Source organism: Saccopteryx bilineata, chromosome 1, assembly GCF_036850765.1.
Source record: "Saccopteryx bilineata isolate mSacBil1 chromosome 1, mSacBil1_pri_phased_curated, whole genome shotgun sequence".
Taxonomy (NCBI): Eukaryota; Metazoa; Chordata; class Mammalia; order Chiroptera; family Emballonuridae; genus Saccopteryx; species Saccopteryx bilineata.
Window position 1 is genome coordinate 311,838,340 of NC_089490.1, and position 22,831 is coordinate 311,861,170.

The 22,831-nt window shown below is 38.4% G+C and overlaps 1 protein-coding gene and 1 pseudogene across 2 annotated transcripts in view; both read left to right on the plus strand.

The window, feature by feature from the left end:
• NPAT (nuclear protein, coactivator of histone transcription) overlaps positions 1-22,831 on the plus strand; it is a 59,660-nt gene that overhangs the window by 14,113 nt on the left and 22,716 nt on the right. The window contains exons 2-6 of one of the 2 annotated variants that reach the window (XM_066247425.1): positions 11,076-11,194; positions 17,579-17,639; positions 19,869-19,941; positions 22,010-22,050; positions 22,544-22,768. In XM_066247425.1, coding sequence (XP_066103522.1) covers positions 11,076-11,194; positions 17,579-17,639; positions 19,869-19,941; positions 22,010-22,050; positions 22,544-22,768 — 519 coding nt within the window. Of the gene's footprint in view, positions 1-11,075; positions 11,195-17,578; positions 17,640-19,868; positions 19,942-22,009; positions 22,051-22,543; positions 22,769-22,831 lie in introns of those variants that run through there. The other variant, XM_066247436.1, reaches the window with a different exon arrangement.
• LOC136311086 (RWD domain-containing protein 1-like) lies at positions 2,778-3,898 on the plus strand (annotated as a pseudogene).

Here is a 22,831-nt window from a genome sequence, read left to right on the forward strand (position 1 = left end):
AGAAGGGGTTGCTGGGTGGATCCTGGCCGCGGAGCATATAGGAGTCTGTCTCACTGTCTCCCCTCCTATCATATACAGTGTGTCCGTAAAGTCATGGTGCACTTTTGACTGGTCACAGGAAAGCAAAAAAATACAATAGAAATATGAAATCTGCATCAAATAAAAGGAAAACTCTCTCCCAGTTTCATACCTATTCAGTGCAGTTCGATGTGGGCTCACGCACAGATTTTTTAGGGCTCCTTAGGTAGCTATCCCGTATAGCCTCTACAAACTCATCACTGACTGATGGCCTACCAGAACGAGGTTTCTCCACCAAACTGCCGGTTTCCTTCAACTGCTTATCCCACTGAGTAATGGTATTCCTATGTGGTGGTGCTTCGTTATAAACGCGCCAATATTCACGTTGCACTTTGGTCACGGATTCAAATTTAGCAAGCTACAGAACACACTGAACTTTCCTCTGTACTGTTCACATCTCAACTGGCATGGCTGTGGCCTGCTCCGCTGTATACACGGTGTTACATCATCATCTGCGCATGCGCACATGCTGCCACATCATCCTACAGAAACTGGGAGGTTTTTCTTTTATTTGGTGCAGATTTCACATTTCTATCATCTTTTGTTGCTTTCCTGTGACCGGTCAAAAGTGCACCATGACTTTATGGACACACTGTATATATACCATATTACATAGATATATTTTTTGTTTTCTATGGGTTTAGTCTGCTGTTTTACAAATTTCTTTTTTATTTCTTTTTATTGATTTTTTTATTATTATTTTTTTAATTCATTTTAGAGAGGAGGGAGGGAGGGAGGGAGGGAGGGAGAGAGAGAGAGAGAGAGAGAGAGAGAGAGAGAGAGAGAGAAAGGGGAGAGGAGCAGGAAGCATCAACTCCCATATATGCCTTGACCAGACTAGTTCAGGGTTTTGAACCGGCAACCTCAGTGTTCCCAGGTCGATGCTTTATCCACTGCGCCACCAGAGGTCAGGCTTGTTTTACTAATTTCTTAAAGTGGAAGGATATATTATTGATTAGAGATATTTTCCTCATTTTATACAAGTACTTACATTTGTAAATATACCACTAAATACTGATTTAGCTGTAACCAATCAATACATTTTGGTTTGGTATAATGTGTCTTTGTTTCCCTTTTTTTATTGATTTTTTTTTTTTAGAGAGGAGAGGAGAGAAACATCAATCTGTTCCACTTATTTAACTTATTTATGCATTTATTGATTGATTATTTATTTGTTTGTTTTTGACAGAGACAGAGAGAGAGAGGGACAGACAGGAAGGGAGCGAGATGAGACACATTAGTTCTAGTTGCAGCTCCTTAATTGTTCATTGATTGCTTTCTCATTTGTGCCTTGGGGGGGGGGGGCTACAGCAAAGCCAGTGACCCCTTGCTTAAGCCAGAGACCTTAGGCTTCAAGCAGTGACCTTTGAGCTCATGCCAGTGACCCCATGCTCAAGCCGGGGACCTCGGGCTTTTGAACCTGTGTCTGACTCATTCCAGTCCAATGCTCTATCCACTGTGCCACCGCTTCATCAGGCCGGTTTATTCCTGTTTGTGTCCTAACCTGGGGATCAAACCTGCAACCTTTGTATATTGGGATGACTAACCAACTGAGCTACCCAGCCAGGGCTTCTTTTTGTTTTTACTTATCTCAAAATTTTTTTCATTTTCCTTGTGATTTATTCATAGACCCTTTGTGAGTTTTTAGAAAAATGTTAATTTCTTTATATTTGTGAATTTCCTACATTTCTTATTATTACTAATTTCTAATTTCACTCTGGTCAGAGAGTGTACTCTGTATGATTTGTCTTTTTAAATTTTTTCTTACTTGTTTTATGTCCTAGTAATGGTTTATCCTGCAAATTGTTTATGTGCACTTGAGAAGAATGTTTTCTTCTGTTGTCAGGTGAAGTGTAAGGTCTAATTGTTTTACAGTGTTCAGGTCTTACTTTTCTTTCTAGTTGTCGACTTATTTAAAGTGGGTTATGAGAGGCTATAACTTTTATTGAATTGTTTATTTTTCCCTGCACTTCTCTTGATTTCTGCTTTATGTTTTGATGGCTTTCGCTGTTAGGTACACATATGCTTGTGATTCTTACGTTTTTGATTAATTGAAAATATTTTACCGTTTCTGTTCCTAGTAAAAATGTTTATCTTAGTGCCTACTTTGTCTAATATGGTATAGCCTTTCCAGCTGTTATTTGGTAACTGTTTAAATGTTATATTTTTTCCATCCTTTTATTTTCAGCCTGTTTGTATCTTTGAATCAAAAGTTTTTTTATTCAGTCATATAATTGGATTATATGTTCAACTGTTCTGTGAATTGCTACCTTTTGATTGAGCATTTACTTCATTACCATTTAATTAAATTACTGATAAAGTGTACATTTGTCTGCCATTTAGGTATTTGTAGTCTATATGCTTGATGTCTTTGTTCTGCTCTTTCTGTTACCGCCTTTTTTGTGTTAAACAGTTTATATTTTTGTAGTTATTTTCATAGTGCTTGCTTAGAGATTACAATGAACTTAAAACAATATTTTAATTAGAATCAACTTACTTTCATTGCTATATAAAAACTTTGTGTAGTGGAAGGAGACTTGACTTGGGTTGGTGAACACACAATACAATATATAGATGTTGTATTAGAGAATTGTGCGCCTGGGCCTGGCCACTGTCCAGTCTCTCAGTGTGGCTGTGGTCCTGGCTGCAGCATGCTGCCTGCATGGCTGGGCGATCCACGCGCAACAGTGAGGGCCACAATGACAGATTATGGCAAGGGGCAGTGCAATAAGCTGGAGACTCTGGAGTTCATCTACTCTGACTTCTTTACAGGCTACCCCTGTATAGCTCCAGTCCTATTCATGTCCTCTTTCACCAGCAGTACAGCAGTGCTGTGAGGATATTAAGGGGATGAGTGAAGAGGGGTTGGAGTGTCATTAACTGGTATTATCAGAAAATCCTCCCAACTTCACCATTACTGTGACATCTGAAGCTGGAGAAAATGGTGAATTTGTCCAGACTACCCTCAAGTTCACAGTGAGAAATACCCAAATGAAGCCCCCTTTATGAAATATTCTCCCAGAAAAATCTAGAAGATAATGTCTCAAGCATTTTAAAATTTTTGGCATTACAAGCAGAAGAAAACCTTGGTATAGTGATCTTTACTTTAATGACAACTGTGCAAGAAAAATTAAATGAAATAGTGAATCAGATAAATACTAGAAGAGGAAAAGAAACAGAAAAAGAATCAGAAGAAGCCAAAAAGCTCTTATTTTCTGTCATTGCAGTTACAATTAAGTTTCCTAAATTGACCTGACCAGGCAATGGTGCAGTGGATAGAGCATCGGACTGAGATGCAAGGGACCCAGGTTCAAAATCCCGAGGTTGCTGTTTTGAGCACAGGCTCATCTGGTTTAAGTAAAGCTCACCATCTTAAACCCAAGGTCGCTGGCTTGAGCAAGGGGTCACTCACTCTGCTGTAGCCCCCCCCTCAGTCAAAGCACATATGAGAAAGCAATCAGTGAACAACTAAGGTGCCGCATTGAAGAATTGATGCTTCTCATCTCTCTCCTTTCCTGTCTGTCTGTCCCTATCTGTCCCTCTTTCTGTCTCTCTGTCTCTCACACACACACACACACACACACACACAAGAGTTTCTTAAGTTGAAAAGCAAAATTTGATACAGAATTCTTAGAAATTAAAAAGAAACAAATGAAAGAAGGATAATCAGGAAAAATTAAGTGGGAAACAGCTGCTTGAAACAGATCATAATCCTAACACATCAGTCCAGTTCTTGGAGGATCATGGAAACAATATGGAGGTAGATCAATTTTGTTTCAGAAAATGTGGAGAATATTTTTTTGAAAGATTTTATCAGTGAGTTTAATAAACTGACCTTAAAATTTTAATTAAAATAAAATTGCATGCCTGAAACCTATATAAATTTATTAAACACTGTCACCCCAATAAATTCAGTAAGTAAATAAACTTTGCTCCTGTATGAGTAACTCCATTCTTTTTCTCCTACTTTTTGCTGTTAAAGTCATTTAAATTGCATCTTTATATATTGTATGCCTGTCATCTCAGATGTATGATTATTGGTCAATGCAGTTGTCTTTTAAAGAGGGAAAAGTTACGAACAAAAAATTATTTTTACTGTTTTATATTTACTTGTTTAGTTACTGTTAGCTTTGTTCATTATGTTTTAATGTGAATTTGATTTACTGTCTAGTGTCATTTTATTTTAGCCTGGAGGACTAACTCCCTTTAATATTTCTTATAGGGCAAGTCTTCTAGCAATAAATTCTTTCTTTTTTTAGTCTAGCAATAACTTTTTTTTTTTTTTTTTACAGGGACAGAGAGAGTCAGAGAGAGGGATAGATAGGGACAAACAGACAGGAATGGACAGAGATGAAAAGCATCAATCATCAGTTTTTCGTTGCGACACCTTAGTTGTTCATTGATTGCTTTCTCATATGTGCCTTGACCGCAGACCTTCAGCAGACCGAGTAACCCCTTGCTCGAGCCAGCGACCTTGGGTCCAAGCTGGTGAGCTTTTTGCTCAAACTAGATGAGCTGGCGACCTCGGGGTCTCAAACCTGGGTCCTCAGCATCCCAGTCCGATGCTCTATCCAATGTGCCACCGCCTGGTCAGGTGTAATCTAGCAATATCTTGATTTCTTATTTTGAAGACGTTTTGCTTGATAAATAATTCTTGGTTGATTATTTTTCTGTCAGCGCTTTGTGTCATTTCACTGTCTCTGGCGTTAATGGTTTCTGATGAAAAATCAACTGTTAATCTTACTAAGGATCCCTCGTATGTGATGAGCTGCTTCTCTTTCTACTTTCAAGATTCTGTCTTTGTCTTTTGACATTTTAATTGTGATGTGTCTTGGTGTGTCTTGGTATGGATCTCTTTGAGTTACCCTACTTGCACTTTCTTGAGCTTTCTATACAAGTAAATTAATTTGTTTCATAAATTTTGGGGCCCTGGCCCTTTGGATAGAGCATCAGCCTGGTGTTGGGATGTTCCAGTTAGATCCCTGGTCAGGGCACATATGAGAAGCATTCATCTACTTTTCTCCCTGCCCTGTCCCCATTCTCTCTCTCTCTTTCCCTCTCATAGCCAGTGACTCAGTTGGTTCAAGCATCAGCCCAGAAGCTGAGAATAGCTAAGTTGGTTCAAGCATCTCCCCCAGACAGATTGCCAGGTGGATCCCAGTTGGGGCGTTCTCACTTTAAAAAAATTTTATATATATTTTTGGATATTGTTTCTTCAAATACTCTTTCTGCTCTTTTCTGTCTCCTCTCCTACCGGGAGTCCCATTATACTTATGTTGCCACATTTGATGTGTTCTACAGGTTTCTGATACTGTTCACTTTAAAACAATCTCTTTTTTTGTTTCTATTCTTTATACTGGATACTCTCATTTGTCTATGTTCAAGTTCACTGGGTCTTCCACCTGCCTGCCAGATCTACTGTTGAGCTCCCTCTAGTGAATTTTTCATTTCAGTTATACTTTTCACCTCCAGAATTTCAACTTGGTTTTTTTTGTTTGTTTGTTTTGTTTTGTTTTATTGGGTTTTGTGGGGGGGTTTCTTATTTTTCAGAAGTGAGAAGCGGAGAGACAGAGAGATAGACTCCTGCATACTCCTGACTGGGACTGGGATCCACCTGGCATGCCAACTAGGGGGCAATGCTCTGCCCATCTGGGGCATTGCTCCATTGCAACCAGAGCCATTCCAGTGCCTGAGGCAGAGGCCATGGAGCCATCCTCAGCACTTGAGCCAACTTTGTTCCAATGGAGCCTTGGCTGTGGTAGGGAGGGAGGGTGGGAGGGAGAGAGGGAAGGGTGGAAAAGCAGATGGGCACTTCTCCTGTGAGCCCTGACCGGGAATTGAACCCAGGACATCCACATGCTGGGCCGATGCTCTACCACTGAACCAACAGGCCAGGGCCTTATTTTAAATAATTTCTACCTCTTTTATTTCTTTTTGATGAAACATTGTTATAATTTCCTTTAGATATTTAGGCCTGATTTTTTTTAGTTCTCCAAACTTATTTAAAATAGCTGATTTAAAACCTACTGTTGTGGCTTTCTTAGTCATATTTTCTATTAACTGCTCTCCCACCACACCCCCCCAAAGATGAGCCATACTTTCTTGTTTCTCTGTCTCAAAATTTTTTGTTGACAGTTGAACACTTCAAATAATGTGACAATTTTTGTAATCAAACTTTTCTCCCTCCCCCATGTTTGTTATTACTTTTCCTTGTTGTTTTACCCATTTCTTTTTGTTTAGTTTCCTGAACTAATTCTGTAGTAAAAATCTACATTATTTAAGTATATATTCTGTGTTTGGACATTGATTTCCTTAAGTAATTAAAGTCATTACGTTTCTCATTGTTTGTCACAGGGTTGTGTGTGGTTGGTGCGTGCTTCAACATTTATCTTAGTAGTTGATTTCTCTTAGTATCTGTAATTTCCCCATGGATAAGGTGCAACCTTTTTCGAAAAACATGGGGGTCTAAAAACTGGGTGCATCTTATACGGTGGTTGTAGATATTTTTAACTTGTATTTCCCGCTTTTTTGCACTTGTTTTGCACTCATTCTTGAAGACAGTGATTCATCATCAGACACAGATGAGGACAAGCTAATGGATGGGAATTTTTACAGCGATGAGTTGTATGAATTTTATGATGAATAAAACTTGAGTTCAATAATTTTAATACATTTTTCTCCCCAAATTTCGGGCCGTAAAGTTAAGGTGCATCTTATACATGGGAAAATATGATACTTGCTCAGCCAGAGGTGAGGGCTTAGTTAGGGCAGTGGTTCTCAAAGTGTGCACCCTAAAAGATTTCCTGGTGTGCCCTGTGGTATTCCAGAGAAATATGTGCTTATTGGGGACCGAAAAACCAACATGGTTTTTGGAGTTCAGATTTTGGGGAGAGAGAGGTGTGGGAAATTGGCTGTAAGCTGACAGTCTGCACAACCCCCCACCTCACTTGCTTGATTAGGTTGCAAAAGGCTGTTAGGCTATGGTGCTGGATTGTTTACACTACCCCCCATGTTCCCCGAAAGACTGGAGGCAAGTTTCTTCTATCCTTTGTTTGGTGTAAAGTTAAGATGATATGTATGGTGGGGGTTTTCTGCACTCAACAAACACAATTAAGAGTAAAAAGAGAGGAATTCTTCAATGTATTGACTAGGAAATGAGAGTTTGCCTTTCAAATATGTGCCCAAACATTGGACACATCAGGCTCATGTTTCTCATAAACACAAGAATGAAAAAACTTAACACATTCATGCTGGAACCTGCTAAATTTATTAAATCTTACTAAGAATGTATCTATATATATAAAAAGATAACTTTTTTGTCTTTTATTTTTAACCCCTCTTTTTTATAAATTCTAAAAAACATAACTCAAAAAATGTAACAAAAAATTTAATGTCAGAATAAATTTAATTTTGTCATATTTATTTTGTTTAATTACCATAAAAGCATGCTTGGCCTTTATATTTTTTCTTTAATATTTGACTTAATTATTAAAACATATTTCTCAGAAATTTGTATATAGTGCACCTACAATTATTTGTAGGATTTTAAATGCACCCTGACTTCAAAACATTTGAGAACCACTGGCTTAGGGCCTTGTCAGATCTCTTCTGAGTATGTTTACTGCCTACACTTGCACATGGCCTAGTATCCCAGGACCATATCTGAGCTTTTCAAAGCCCCATATGGACTTCTCCCCAGCTTTTCTTTTTTATGTGATTTTGTTTAGCTTATTTTTTACCCGAGCTATATGTTATAGGCAGCTGTGGTATTAAGCAACTCTTGCTGATTATTTTAAGTAAACACCCCAAGGGGAAGATTGTTTGCACTGGATGAGTGCAGATTGAATTCAAAGATTAAGCTATATAAGTTAGAGTTTATAACTGTCACACAGATCATATCATGACAGTTTCTGGGAATGGGGTTTAGAAGATTTCCAGCTCCATCTGATTCCTTCACTGACTGTTGAGCTGCTGGTTTTCACAATGATTGCAGGCTGTAGATTTTCAAATGCACTACTAACCTGAGGAAATGGGTATGAGAATAGAGCAAGTTAAAATGCCACAATGGTCACTATACATACTAACAGCCATTTTTAAACAGTAAATGCTTTCAATTTTGTTTTGTTTTGTTTATTTTATTCATTTTAAAGAGAGAGGAAGGGAGAGAGACAGGAACATAAATCTGTTCCTGTGTGTGTGCCCTGTCCGGGGATCAAACCAGCATTCTTTGTGCTTTAGGATGCTGCTCTCCCCACCTGAGCTACTTGGCCAGGGCAGCTTTCATATTTTTGCAAGATTTTATCTTTAAGAGTTATGTAAAAATTGATTTTGATAATTTGTGCCAGTGTTCTCGTTGCTTTTAATGAAGGAGAGGAATTTTGGAGGTCCTCAATCTACTATTCCTACTGAAGCCATTCAAAATTTAGAAGTTTAAACTAAAAGCTGTGGGAAGTGATTGAAGGACTTTGCACAGTTACATAACCAGATTTGATCCACACGTCAAGGCAAGTATGATGCCTTATAGATGAAGCATTTTGAATCCTGAAGAGTTTAGATTGTAAGGACAGAAGCCGTGGCCGTCGTGGCCATGCACATGCAGGTTCCCATTAGATTTGGGCAGACTGTAAATTAACAGTGGAGCCAAAAACTGATAGGCCATTCCTTTATTCTAGCCAGCGAGTAAATACATACAGGGAAAACACTTCCCTTTCCATTCAGGGCTCCCAAAGCCACTGACACATCTGGTTTTTCCTAGAACAAAGGCCCCCACTAGTCTCAGTCACCTCTGGTTCCCCATATGCCAACATGGCTTCTTACTCTGCAAAACTGGCTTCTCTCTCCTTCTCTTCCATCTTGGCTTCTTTTTCTTCTTCTTCTTCTTCCTCCTCCTAAAAAACTACCTGGGCCCACAAAGGCCCCTCCTTCAGCATTCATTAGCATGACAACCCTTCCCATGCAGGAAGGTAATTAGCAGTTTCACTGGGCAGCGCCATTCATGTGGGCAGCGGCCATTTTTAATAATAAAAGTGAGCAAACTCAGAAAATACAGATTATACAAACTCATTTGCCCAACAGTTGTTTTCCCTCAAAGTAACTATGTTTATTTTAACAGAAAAGAGTAAGAAACTTTTTCTGATTTCCTCTCTACTGTTCCTTTTGTGCTAAACTGTTTTTAGTGGTTGGTTTAGTTCAATGGTCGGCAAACTCATTAGTCAACAGAGCCAAATATCAACAGTACAACCATGAAATTTCTATTGAGAGCCAAATTTTTTAAACTTAAACTATATAGGGTACATTCCTTAACAAGGTAGCGCCCGCACATTGTATTTTGTGGAAGAGCCACACTCAAGGGGCCAAAGAACCGCATGTGGCTCACGAGCCACAGTTGCCAACCACTGGTTTAGTTAAACCTTAGTAACCCTAAAATACAAAAGAACATGGATAGGCTGCTAGTCAGGACTAATAAGTTCATATGTGTAAAGCTACCGAGCAGTGGTTCATAACATTTTTCCATAAATGTCAGTTATATGAGAATGTTAAAGTTCTTGTTGAAATAATTAATGCTCTGATTCCCAAGGGGCATAAAATTTAAAAAAGAGTGCCTTTTTTACCTTTTATTCAAAGAAGTATTTTTGTTCATTTTTTTTCTCTTAAACTATTAGGAAAATAAGTATACACGTAAATAACATTGGGAGATATAGATTTTTTGATCATTTAAGTTAATTTATACCATCTGTTGACCTAATTGAGATGATACAGACATTCCAGGAGCCTGCAGAAACCCAGTGTGGGTTTTTGGCTTCAGACAGAATGAAATTCAAATTGGAACCAGCCTTGGTGAAGCAGTGGGACAGAGAATGGGCTACTCTACAGACAGAGCAGCCCCTCCTTAGGGAATTTGCTTCCTTTACTGGGGTCCATTTAATGGCAGGTGTTGGAGGGCACAGAGGGAGTAAGGTATTCAATAAAAGAATGAATATTCAGGATCTTCCCAGGAAGGAGCTGGAGGTTCTCAGAGGAACTCTGGTGGCTGTTGTGTCCCTGTATGGGCTTTCTGTTTCTGATCATGACAGCACCAGGTGTGTGGTTTAGCATGTTGATGTATTACAATGAGAGTATAATGAGACTAGGGTTTACCATTAGGTGAAATTAGTCACCAGGTTGGATCTAGCTGGTCTCGTTTTAAGCCATAAATCCAGTGGGAGTGGTCTTTCTCTGGAGGGCTCCTGTAGCTTTTATTGATTGCAGCTGTTTACCACATACTCTGTCTCAAATATTGAGGTTATGGAGTAGACAAATATTATTTCTTTATGTTGTTTATCTGCTCCTACATTGATTCTTCTATATGCAGTAATTACACTTTATCAAACACCTTATTTTTCTATTTTATCTAGGGTTTTTCCCATTAAATGGCCATCTATCCTTATGCATTTTACTTTGTGGCAGCACAAACTGGTGGTTGTTGTTTTTGGATGGTTGTTTTTTTTAGAGAGAGAGAAGGATAGACGGAAAGGGAGAGAGATGAGAAGTATCACTCATAGTTGCAGCATCTTAGTTGTTCATTGATTGCTTTCTTATATGTGCCTTGAACAGGGGGCTTCAAGCAAGCAACCTTGGACTTCAGCCAGTGACCACAGGGTCATGTCAAAGATCCCACACTCAAGCCAGTGACCATGCACTCAAGCCAGATGGGCCCATGCTCAATCCAGCAACCTCAGGGTTTTGAACCTGAGTCCTCAGTGTCCTAGGCTGATGCTCTGTCCACTGCACCACTGCCTGGTCAGGCCAAATTGGTGTTTCTGTACAAGGGTATAGACTCCCAACACATACTACCTGAGATTCCATTTGTGAAATGAACCTGCTCTAAATTTGTGTGTGTGTCTGTGTTTGCACTTGCGCACACGTGCACCCAATATGGGACTCCAGCATATTTAATAGCAGTTTTATCAAAAGTGCAGAATTTACTAAAATTATCTAAATTTTTATTTTTCATTTAGGTTACTTACAACAGGAAAACCTCACTTCTACCTGCCAGACTTTTATTTTGGAAAGTTCACATCTAAAGGAATATGCAGAACACTGTACAGATGAAGGTTTTATTCCAGCCTGCTTACTGGTAAGTGATTTGTTTTATAACAGGAATTTTTTTTTTTTTCCACAGAGACAGAGAGAGAGTCAGAGAGAGGGACAGACAGGAACGAACAGACAGGAACGGAGAGAGATGAGAAGCATCAATCATCAGTTTTTCGTTGTGACACCTTAGCTGTTCATTGATTGCCCTCTCATATGTACCTTGACCGTGGGCCTTCAGCAGACCGAGTAACCCCCTGCTCGAGCCAGCGACCTTGGGTCCAAGCTGGTGAGCTTTTTTTTTTTTTTTTCTCAAGCCAGATGAGCCTGCCTTCAAGCCGGTGACCTCAGGGTCTCGAACTTGGGTCCTCTGCATCCCAGTCCGACGTTCCGTCCACTGCGCCACCACCTGGTCAGGCTATAACGAGTATTTTAATATTGACCAACATAAGAGACTGTACTCATAGTCTTAAAATCAGCTCATTTGCAAAATCAAAATTCACAGAATTTTTTTCTTTTTATTCAATGAGAGGAGGGGAGGCAGAGAGACAGACTCCTGCATGCGCTTCAACCAGGATCCACCCGGCAAGCCCGCTAGGGAGTGATACTCTGCCCATCTTGGGCCATGCTCACAACTGAGCCCTTTTTAGCACCTGAGGTGGAGGCCATGAAGCCATCCTCAGTGCCCAGAGCCAACCTGCTCCAGTCAAGCCATGGCTGCAGGAGGGGAAGAGAGAAAGAGAAGTAAGAGAAGAGGGGGAGGGGTAGAGAAGCAGATGGGTGCTTCTTCTGAGTACCCTGACCAGGAATCGAACCTGGGACATTCATATGCCAATCCAGTGCTCTACCACTGAGCCAACCAGCTAGTTGGCAGAAATTTGATAGGTTTTATTCATGCTAATTGGAAAGACCCAAAGTGTGCCAGCTCTTCTTTTGAGACACTGCCAAAGCTAGTGAACGAATTACTACTTTGCCTCTGAAAATCAGTTTCAAATGATGCTTTCATTTCTGATTAGTTTCACTACTACTTGCCTGGGATTTACTTGTTTACTGCCTGTTATGGATTGAATATTTGTGCCCTTCAAAATTCAAATGTTGAAACCCTAACCCCAGTGTTATGATATTTGTGTATAGGGCCTTTGGGAAATAATTAGGTTTAGATTAGATCATGAGGTTGAGACCCTCATGATGAAATTTGTGCCCTTGTAAGAAGTATAAAGGAGCCTGACCTGTGGTGGCGCAGTGGATAAAGCATCAACCTGGAACACTGCGGTTGCCAGTTCAAATCCCTTGGCTTGCCTGGTCAAGGCATATATATATACACCTGCTTCTCCCCCCCTCTTTCTCACTCTCTCTTTCTCTCTTATCTCTCTCTCCAAAAATCAATAAATAAAATCTTTTAAAAAAAAAACAATGATGAAGTATAAAGGAAAGAGATCTTTCCATGTGTACATACCAATGAAAGGCTGAATACACAGCAAGAAAGGGGATGTCTGAAAACTAGGAACCTAGTTCTCACCAGGAACCAAATTGCCCATCCCCTTGTTTTTAGCCTGCAGAACACTGAGAAGTAAATGTAATTTAAGATACCTAGTCTATGATATTTTATAGCAGCCAACCTTTCTATTTTTTTGTTTACTTCAGACAAATGTAAAAGAGGTATTTTGATATCTTCTTTTCATGACTTTTTAAAAGTCAACTAGCTGGTTGGCTCAGTGGTAGAGCATTGGACTGGCATATGGATGGCCCAGGTTCGATTTCTGGTCAGGACAATGCATCGTTTGGTATATATTCCATATATTATAGAACTACATTATCTGGAATGATATTTTGTCATTTTATTTAACATGGCTTCTTTTTTTTTTTTTTTTTAATTTTTTATTTATTCATTTTAGAGAGGAAAGGGAAAGACAGAGAGAGAGAGAGGAGAGAGACAGAGAGAGAGAGAAGGGGGGAGGAGCTTGAAGCATCAACTCCCATATGTGCCTTGACCAGGCAAGCCCAGGGTTTCGAACCGGCAACCTCAGCATTTCCAGGTCGACGCTTTATCCACTGCGCCACCACAGGTCAGGCTAACATGGCTTCTTAAATTTCTTTCATCTGTCACAGACACCATGACTATCAGTGGAGGAAATGTAAATACACAAAACCACTTGAGTTTATCAAGGTCACAGGGTGCAAAATATACAAGTTTATCATATTTCTTTATAGCTACAATGAACCATTGGAAATTTATTATTTTTTATTTTATTTTTCAATTACAGTTTACTTTTTTTTTCAATTACAGTTTACATTTAATATTGTTTTATATTAGTTTCAGATCTGCAATATAGTGGTTAGACAATCAATCATATACTTTACAAAGTGTTTCTCAATATTTTCAGTACCCACCTGGCACCATACATAGTTATGCCAATACTAACTATATTGCCTGTGCTATACTTTACATCCCAGTGACTATATTTTGCAACTACCAATTTATACTTCTTAATCTCTTTGCCTTTTTCACCAATTCCCTCAACCCCCAGCCCCTCTGGCAACCATCAGTCTGTTCTTTGTATCCGTGAGTGTGTTTCAGGAAATTGATTTTTAAATGCCATTTATAAGCAACACACAAAAATAATATTATTTAGATAATAAATCTAACAAAATGTTTTTAGGATCTGTATTCTGAAATCTACATGAAAAATCAAAGACTTGAATAAAAATAGGAATGTACTGTATTCATGCACTGAAAACCTCAGTCTTGTTAAGATGTCAATTCTTCCCATTTTGTTCTATAAATTATTACAGTCAAATTCTCTACAAGCAGTTTTGTAGATAGCAACAAGCTAAATTCTAAATTTTATATGGAAGTGCTGGGAAACTAGAATAACCTAGACAGTACTTAAAAAGAATAAGATGAGGCCTGACCTGTGGTGGCGCAGTGGATAAAGCGTCGACCTGGAAATGCTGAGGTCGCCGGTTCGAAACCCTGGGCTTGCCTGGTCAAGGCACATATGGGAGTTGATGCTTCCAGCTCCTCCCCCCTTCTCTCTCTCTCTCTCTCCCCCTCTCTGTCTCTCCCTCTCCTCTCTAAAATGAATAAATAAATAAAAAAATTTAAAAATTAAAAAAAATTTTTTTTTTTAAATAAAAAAAAAAGAATAAGATGAAGGACTTGGTATTAAGATTTACTAACAAGCTATAGTAATCAGGATTGAGTGGCATTAGTGGTAAGTTAGACATAGAGATCAGTGGAACAAAATTGATATTTTAAAGTATTTCTAAGTGGCATTTATTTCACAAAATTATTTCCAATACCACTTTTACTATATGATACTATTTAAATTTAAAAAAAATTGATATACCCTGATTTATTGATGTCACCCCATTAAAATTAATAAAAATTTATTTATAAATAAAAAAACAAAAACATTAAGATAATATTACTGTATATTCAAAAAATTGATAAATTCACAAATTATGCACTTTAAAAAGTTTTTTCTTCTATTTTGAGGCTGTACACATCAGATAACATTAGTTAACCCAAGCCTGAGTCAGTGAGTTCCTACTGCTCTCTCATTCACATGAACTTTGGATCTTTACAGTATATAGTACATACACCAGAGGAGGCTCCAAATCATGCCACTTATGCTCTTGTTTCATTTTCCTCAGCACATTACTAAATCAGTTAACCAGTCTCTGAAAAATCTTTTATTCAGGTCTCATTACAAAGAATGATAGAATACTGCCTGACCAGGCGGTGATGCAGGGGATAGAGTGTCGGACTGGGATGCAGAGGACCCAGGTTCAAAATCCTGAGGTTGCTGGCTTGAGCGTGGACTCATCCAGCTTGAGCACAGGTGGCTGGCTTGAGCATGGGATTGGAGACATGACCCTGTGGTTGGTTGCTGGCTTGAGCCCAAGGTCGCTGGCTTGAGCAAGGGGTCACTTGCTCTGCCATATGAAAAAGCAATCAATGAACAACTGAGGAGGCTAAGGAACTGCAATGAATAACTGATGCTTCTCATCTCTCTCTCCCTTCCTGTCTGTCCCTATCTGTTCCTCTCTATCATAAAGAAAGGAAGTGAGGAGGTAGACAGGGGAGGGAAAGGAAGAGAAAGGAAAGAGAAAGGGAAAGGAAGAATACTAAAACACCTAAGGCCTGGCCTATGGTGGCACAGTGGATAGAGCACCGACTTGGAATGCTGAGGCCGCCACTTCGAAACCCTGGGCTTGCCTGGTCAAGGCACATGATGCTTCCTGCTCCTCCCCTACTTCTCTCTCTCTTTTTCCTCTCTCTAAAAATAAATTAATTAGTTAAAAAATCTAAAACACCCAAGAATTTTAGTAAATAAGATAAAAAAGAAAAGTACATGAAACCTTTATTAGTTTTCTATCACTGCTTTAATAAATTACCACAAACTTAGTGGCTTAAAACATAATTTTATCACCTTACAGCTCTGACCAGCAGTCCAGTTGTGTGCTTATCTTCAAAATGAACGTGTCAACAGGGCTGGTTTCCTTCTGGAAGCTCCAATGGAGGTCTCAATGCCTGCATTTCTTGTCTTGTGGTCCTTTCCTCCAAATTCAAAAACAGTGACACAGCTTGTGGAGTCTTTCTTACAAGTCTGACAATATTCTCTCCTCTTCTTATTAAGGGTCCCTTGTGATTAGATTGGACCCACCCAGATAATTGAGGAAATCTATTTTAAGATCACCTGTTTCTCAACCTTAATTCTCTCTGCTACCTTAAACTCCTTTTTGTTTTTATCCTAATATATTCGCAGGTTCCATGATTGGGACATGGATCTCTTAGAGGGGTTCGGGGAATATTCTGCCTATCTAAAGTATAGTTGACATACAATATTATATTAGTTTTAGGTATGCAACATAGTGATTTGACACTTATATACCTTACAGAGTGATCACCACAAAAAGCCTAGTAATCTTCTCTCACCATATAAAGTGATTGTAATATTATTGACATATTTCCTATGCTGCACTTTATATCCTTGTGACTTATTTGTGTTATAAGTCTATACCTCTTGCAGTAATTTTTTTTTTTTTTTTTTTGGCAAGAGACAGGAAGAGGGAGAGATGAGAAGCATCAACTCATAGTTGTGTCACTTTAGTTGTTTGTTGCGTGCTTCTCTTACATGGCTTAACGGGGGACTTTAGCCAAGCCAGTGACCCTTTGTTCAAGCTAGCGACCATGGGATTATGTCTGTGATCCCACACTCAAGCCAGCGACCACACACTGAAGCAGGATTAGATCCCCAGTCAGGGCACACAAGAGAAGCGACCCTCTGCTTCTTTTCCCCTCCTCTCCCCCTTTCTTTATTCCTGTCCTGCAGCCACTGCCAGTGCTGAGGATGGCTGGGTTGATTCTAGCATTGGCCCCAGGTGGTGTTAACTGGTGGATCCTGGTCAGGGTACATGTGGGAGTCTGTATCTCTTATCTCCCCTCCTTTTACTTAAAAAAATAAAATAAAAATCCTGGTTCTTCTCTATCTTATTACTTCTTCAGTAGTAGTAGAAATGGGGGAAGGGAATAAGTTTGTGAAATGATCCAAGCGAAAGCAAGGTACTGATTCTTGAGAAGGGTATTTCTTACACTCAGTTTTTTGCTTGTGTTCTTTGGCAGATTCACATGGTTTGCACATTAGAAAGGCGTTGGGTCCTTGTTGTTTTTAAGCAGTTGTGTGATCACTACCTCCCAGCTGAAAACTGTTCCTATGCCTTGGGGGACTGTATTAGCTTAAAACAAACAAACAAACAAGAAAAACACCACAGTCACAAAGTCTTATTCTAACGGATATGGTTTTGTGCCCTTAAAAAATTATTCAGGGGATAAATCGTGATAGAAGGAGATTTGACTTGGCGTGGTGAACACACAATACATTATACAAATGAGGTATTATAGACTTGTACACCTGAAACCTCCATAATTTTATTAACGAATGTCAATAAATTCAATTGAAAGAAAAGAAATAATAAAATAAAAAATACACATACATAAAGAAAGATTTTATGCAGTCCCTAACTTGAGTTACTGTTAACATTTTGAAGGCCTGCTCTTTACACTTTCTTCATCAGCTACTCTGCAATCCAAGTATTCTATCAACTTATATAGTGAAATGTTTCATAGCAGGAAATGATTGGTCTTTTAAAAAGTTTTTGGTTGCCTGACTGTGGTGGCGCAGTGGATAAAGCGTCAACCTGGAAATGCTGAGGTCGCCAGTTCGAAACCCTGGGCTTGCCTGGTCAAGGCACATATGGGAGTTGATGCTTCCAGCTCCTCTCCCCCCCTTCTCTCTCTCTCTCTCTCTCTCTCTCTCTCTCTCTCTCTCTCGCTCTGTCTCTCCCTCTCTTCTCTAAAATGAATAAATAAATAAATAAACATTTTTAAAAAGTTTTTGATAATGCTTGATCTTTTTCTTTTCAGTCCTTATTTGGAAAAAACTTGACAACAATTTTGAATGAATATGTAGCTATGAAAACAAAAGGTAAGATTCATGTTTAGGAATTTTTTTTGTTTGTGTTATATAACATTTATCTAGTTTTAGTTACAAATAATTTTAAAGGATAGTAATGCCTCATAAAAACTAAGAAAACTGTCAGTTAATGAAATAAATTTTACTAGGAAATATATAATTACATAGTTTGTGTTTATATTGAGTGATAAATTAGTGAGCTGAATGTTAGCAAATATAATCAAAATAATAACTTTTTGAAAACCTGTCAAGTAAAACTCCTCCCTGGGTATCTTCCCGGTTGAACAACTGGCTATGTGTTATAAAACTTAAAACTAATATTTTAATTTTAAGTCCTTTTAGTGTAAATCTATACACAGGAGCCGATCATAAAATTCCAGCTTATCTTTATCAAACTATACAATAATTCTTTCCTAAATTAATGTTTTAGGGAAAAAGTTAGAGTTGTTTATTTTATTCTCTAATAGTTATTATTTCTGTAGCTTTTACAACATTAATGAAAGAGCAATAAAAAATTAATTAGCATGAAATAATGTAAAAAAGGAAAGAAGCTTAACGTTTATTGAGTACTGTCTGTATTCAGCCCTGTGCTAGGTGCCTGCACATGTTTTATCTTAGTCCTGAAATAATTCAGTGAGAGATATTGCTTATTTCAATACATTTTTTTAAGTGTTTTTTTTTGTTGTTATTATTTTTTTTTTGTTTTATTTTGTTTTGTTTCAACATAAAGACAGATAGGGACCGACAGGAAAGGAGAGAGATGAGAAACATCAAGTCTTTGTTGTGGCACTTTAGTAGTTCATTTATTGCTTTCTCATATGTGCCTTGACCAGGTGGGCTACAGCAGAGTGAATGACCCCTTGCTCAAGCCAGTGACTTTAGGCTCAAGCCAGCGGCCCCACACTCAAGCTGGTGAGCCCACACTCAAGCCGAATGAGCCGGCTCTCAAGCCAGATGAGCCCGTGATCAAGCCAGCAACCTCAGGGTTCAAACCTGGGCCCTCCGTGTCTCAAACTGACACTATCCACCATGTGACCGCCTGACCAAGCTGATTCATTTTTAAGTATCAGAAAACTGAGGCTTAGAGGCTAGATAACTTTTCCAGTATCACAAAACTAGGAATTTCAGTAAGTAATAGGCCTGGAAGTTATGGGTATGAATTTCATTTCCAACTCTTCAAGATGGTTAATTGATCTTTCAGTTTTCTTTTCCCAAAGTATCTTAACTATCTTACAGAAATATTTAGACTGTACATGACATCAGTTACAATATGCTATTGCAATACAAGGATTTATATTCCACTTTTATGTTGGTTAGCTTTCTCTGGTCAGTTTTCATAAATGCTATATAAAGATTTTAAACATCTTATGAAGTGTTTTCCATCATGTGGTTTTAAAGGACATCCTAAAAAAGACTAATTAGTCCTTAGGAATTTTGTTTATAATTTTAAGTCTAATAACTGATAAAACTTTTTTTAAAGATTTCCTGAGAAATCAATAATTTGGACATGAAAATATTGGATGTGGAATACTAATTTCCATACTCGGGAGTTTGTATAACCTTTATGATTACTTATTATTAATCAAATTATTTTTATTGATTTTCAAATGTTACATGATGTCAAATAAAACAGATTTAAAAGTTTATCTTTAATTCAAAATGATACAGCCTGACCAGGCGGTGGCACAGTGGATAGAGCGTCGGACTGGGATGTGGAGGAGACCCAGGTTTGAGACCCCGAGGTCACCAGCTTGAGCGCAGGCTCATCGGGTTTGAGCAAGGCTCACCAGCTTGAGCCCAAGGTTGCTGGCTCGAGCAAGGGGTCACTCAGCCTGCTGTAGCCCCCCCCGGTCAAGGCACATATGAGAAATCAATCAATGAACAACTAAGGAGCTACAAGGAAGAATTGATGTTTCTCATCTCTCTTTCCCCTTTCTGTCCATCTGTCCCTATCTGTCTCTCTCTCTGACTCTCTCTGTCTCTGCTACCAAAAAAAAGATACAAAATTAATAATCTAAAAAAGCTTCAGAGATTTCACAAATGTCCATGTTCATTCATTACATCAGAAATTCAGTGTCTTGAGGGAAAAAAGCAGTTTCGTTACAGCTTCAATTTCTAGCATAATGTTAACAGCTGAGAGAAAAGTTTGTTTTCCTCATTCATTTCATGTGCCTGTTTATATTAAATTATATATTCTTCTCCAACTGTGTTTTTAAATAAACTTCTCCTCCTGTGATTTAGAAACATCAAATCACGTCCCAGCAATTATGTCATCCCTGTGGAAGAAGTTAGACCATACACTTTCTCAGATCAGGTAATGAAAAGTTTATATAATCTTATCAGAGTATGTATAACGATTTTGGGATGCAAACACATATAAGAATTACTTTGAGTTTTAAATCTTATGACCCACACAGTGAATTTAAGTAATATTGATCTAATTTTGAAATTATTCTAGAGGTTATTGATATATTTTTGTCTTTGATTGGAATAGTTTGAAATAGTTTGCATATTTTGGGGAGGGGATGAGAAGTCTTAACTCATAGTTGCAGCACTTCAGTTATCCATTGATTGCTTCTCATACATGCCTTGCCCATGGGGCTTCAGCCAAGCCAGCGACCCCCTGCTCAAGCCAGCGACCTTGGGCTTCAAGACAGCAACCATGGGATCATGTTAATGAGCCTGTGCTCAAGCCAGTGACCCTGGGGTTTTGAACCTGAGACCTCAGTGTCCCATGTCGACACTATCCACTGTGCCACCACTGGTCAGGCAAATTGCATACTTTATACAGTGCGAAGAAATGAGGAAGTTGAGATTTACAGAAGTTTAATGACACTTCCAACTCCCATAGCAATTTATAGGCAGATCTCTGGCCAGAATACAAATCTAATCCCAGTGAGGTATGAATCTAACTCTCCTAATCCCAACCCTCTGAATTCCCTTATACAGCTGCATTTTCCTTACATTTGCAGAGAATTAACGTGTGGAATACTCACCTTTTAACCTAGATCAAGACCTTAGAATGCTAGCCCTGCTGATAGTAATTTTATAAAATCTCTTATTTAACTATTGAGTGTAGTATTCTTACCCTTTCTCCCAAAGCTACAAGTGAATACACGATTTAAATTCAGCAGGAACCTCATTTTCCTTCATCAGTTTAAAATGCTGAAAAATGCTTTATATCTAACTGTAACACATCTTTTTTAGTGGTCTTACCTTATTCCCCATTCCTGACTCTTGTCTCTTCTCCCCTTGTCAGTAATCTTCAAAATCATCCACAATTTAATTAATACCTATAAATATTCATAAATTACTGAGATATTTTATTGGCAGGCTGTTACATTTAAAGAGAAGGCTCTTAGCCAAGATTCCCCAAGATTGGTTTGTGTTCTATTAAAAATGCTTTGATTCAGTAAGTTTTGTGGCTCTTATTGGTAGCAACTTATTTGACAGATTTTTAGGACAGTAGCACAGTGTCTGTGATTGTTTACAAAATACATGGGTAACTAACTCTAAATCACGTTAAAGGAGAATCACCTGTATTGTGAATTTTTTTTTCTTTTTTTCTTTATTCATTTTTAGAGAGGAGAGAGAGGGGGAGAGAGAGAGAGAGAAAGAGAAGGGGGGAGGAGCTGGAAGCATCAACTCCCATATGTGCCTTGACCAGGCAAGCCCAGGGTTTCAAACCGGCGACCTCAGCATTTCCAGGTCGACGCGTTATCCACTGCACCACCACAGGTCAGGCGTATTGTGAATTTTTTATGTGTTTGCTTTGCTGCTTTAGTGGTTGGATGAAATAATTTCATAGTCATAAATTTTATTAAAACACCTGACCAGTGGTGGCACAGTGGGTAGAGTGTCAGCCTGGGATGCTGAGGACCCAGGTTTGAAACCCCCAAGTTGCTGGTTTTGAGCGCAGGCTCATCCTGCTTGAGCACGGGATCATAGACATGATCCCATGGTCACTGGCTTGAGTCCAAGTTTGATGGCTTGAGCAAGGGATCACTGGCTCATCTGGAGCCTCCTGGTCAATGCAGGTATGAGAAGCAATCAGTGAACAACTAAAGTGATGCAACTATAAGGTGATGCTTCTCATCTCTCTCCTTTCTTGTCTTTCTGTCTGTCTCTTTCTCCTTCTTTCTCGCACATGTGCTCAAAAAAAAAAAAAGAAATTGTTCGTGTGTGAATGTTCACATGCCACTGTTTCTCTACTAAAGCAAATAAGATTTCTTTCCTCCCCCAAAATATAAGCTTGTCTTTTTTTTCTGAAAGAGATTTATTGCCTTTTAACTCGTAACTTAACTTCAGGTCTGACTACAGTAAAATTAGTGTGTAGTGGCAACAGAAATTTTTAATGGCTAACTACTTTGTTTTTTTGTTAGGAGCATGCAGAGTACCCCAGGGTTTGCTGCCAATCAGAGAGGTTGGTATTCAAATTTAAAGTTAAATAATGTTTGGAATCACTATTTCAGACTATATCAGAAGAGCATTTTAATTAACACTTCGTGTATGCTAAGTATATATTTTGTTTAAACTACTGCTGTTCTAAGTATAGTTATTGTCACAATAGGAAATAATATTTCCCTTTAATGTAAAAGTATGCATTTTAAATACTCCGTTTTTCTCATTGGCTCTTATGAATTTACATTTTCTTGTTTTCGTTTCATAATTTTTCTAGTTTTTGGAGGTATTGTCAGTATGAATTATTACAGAAGAAATGGACTCTTGAATTTATAGTTGTTGTTTACTCAGTTTGTTTCTTATGACATTTCATAAATGTAGTTGTATCTTTAAGGGCTATTTTTCAATCTCTAGATTTAATATGTTAAATAGTTGCGTATATATCATGTATACTTCTTTAAATCCCCAAACTACTCTGACATTGAGTAAATTTTTTAATTTCTCATGTGTTTCAGCCCGAACAAGAAGTGGCATTGCAGAAATCAAACGTCAGAGAAGGCTTGCATCTCAAGTAGCTCCTGTCAGTTCAGAGATGCTGACTTTACCATATGTTTCAGGACAACTTACGACTGCCCCTTTGACAGCTACTCAAGTTATTCGGCCAACTAGCCAAACTTCAGTTCCTTTGAGATCAAATTTTGTAGTGGTTAACCATTCACAATCACAAGACACTATGACCAGTAAGTTTAAATTTTACTCTCATAAATTTTGTTTTTAACCAAATTGTATAAATGAAATGATAT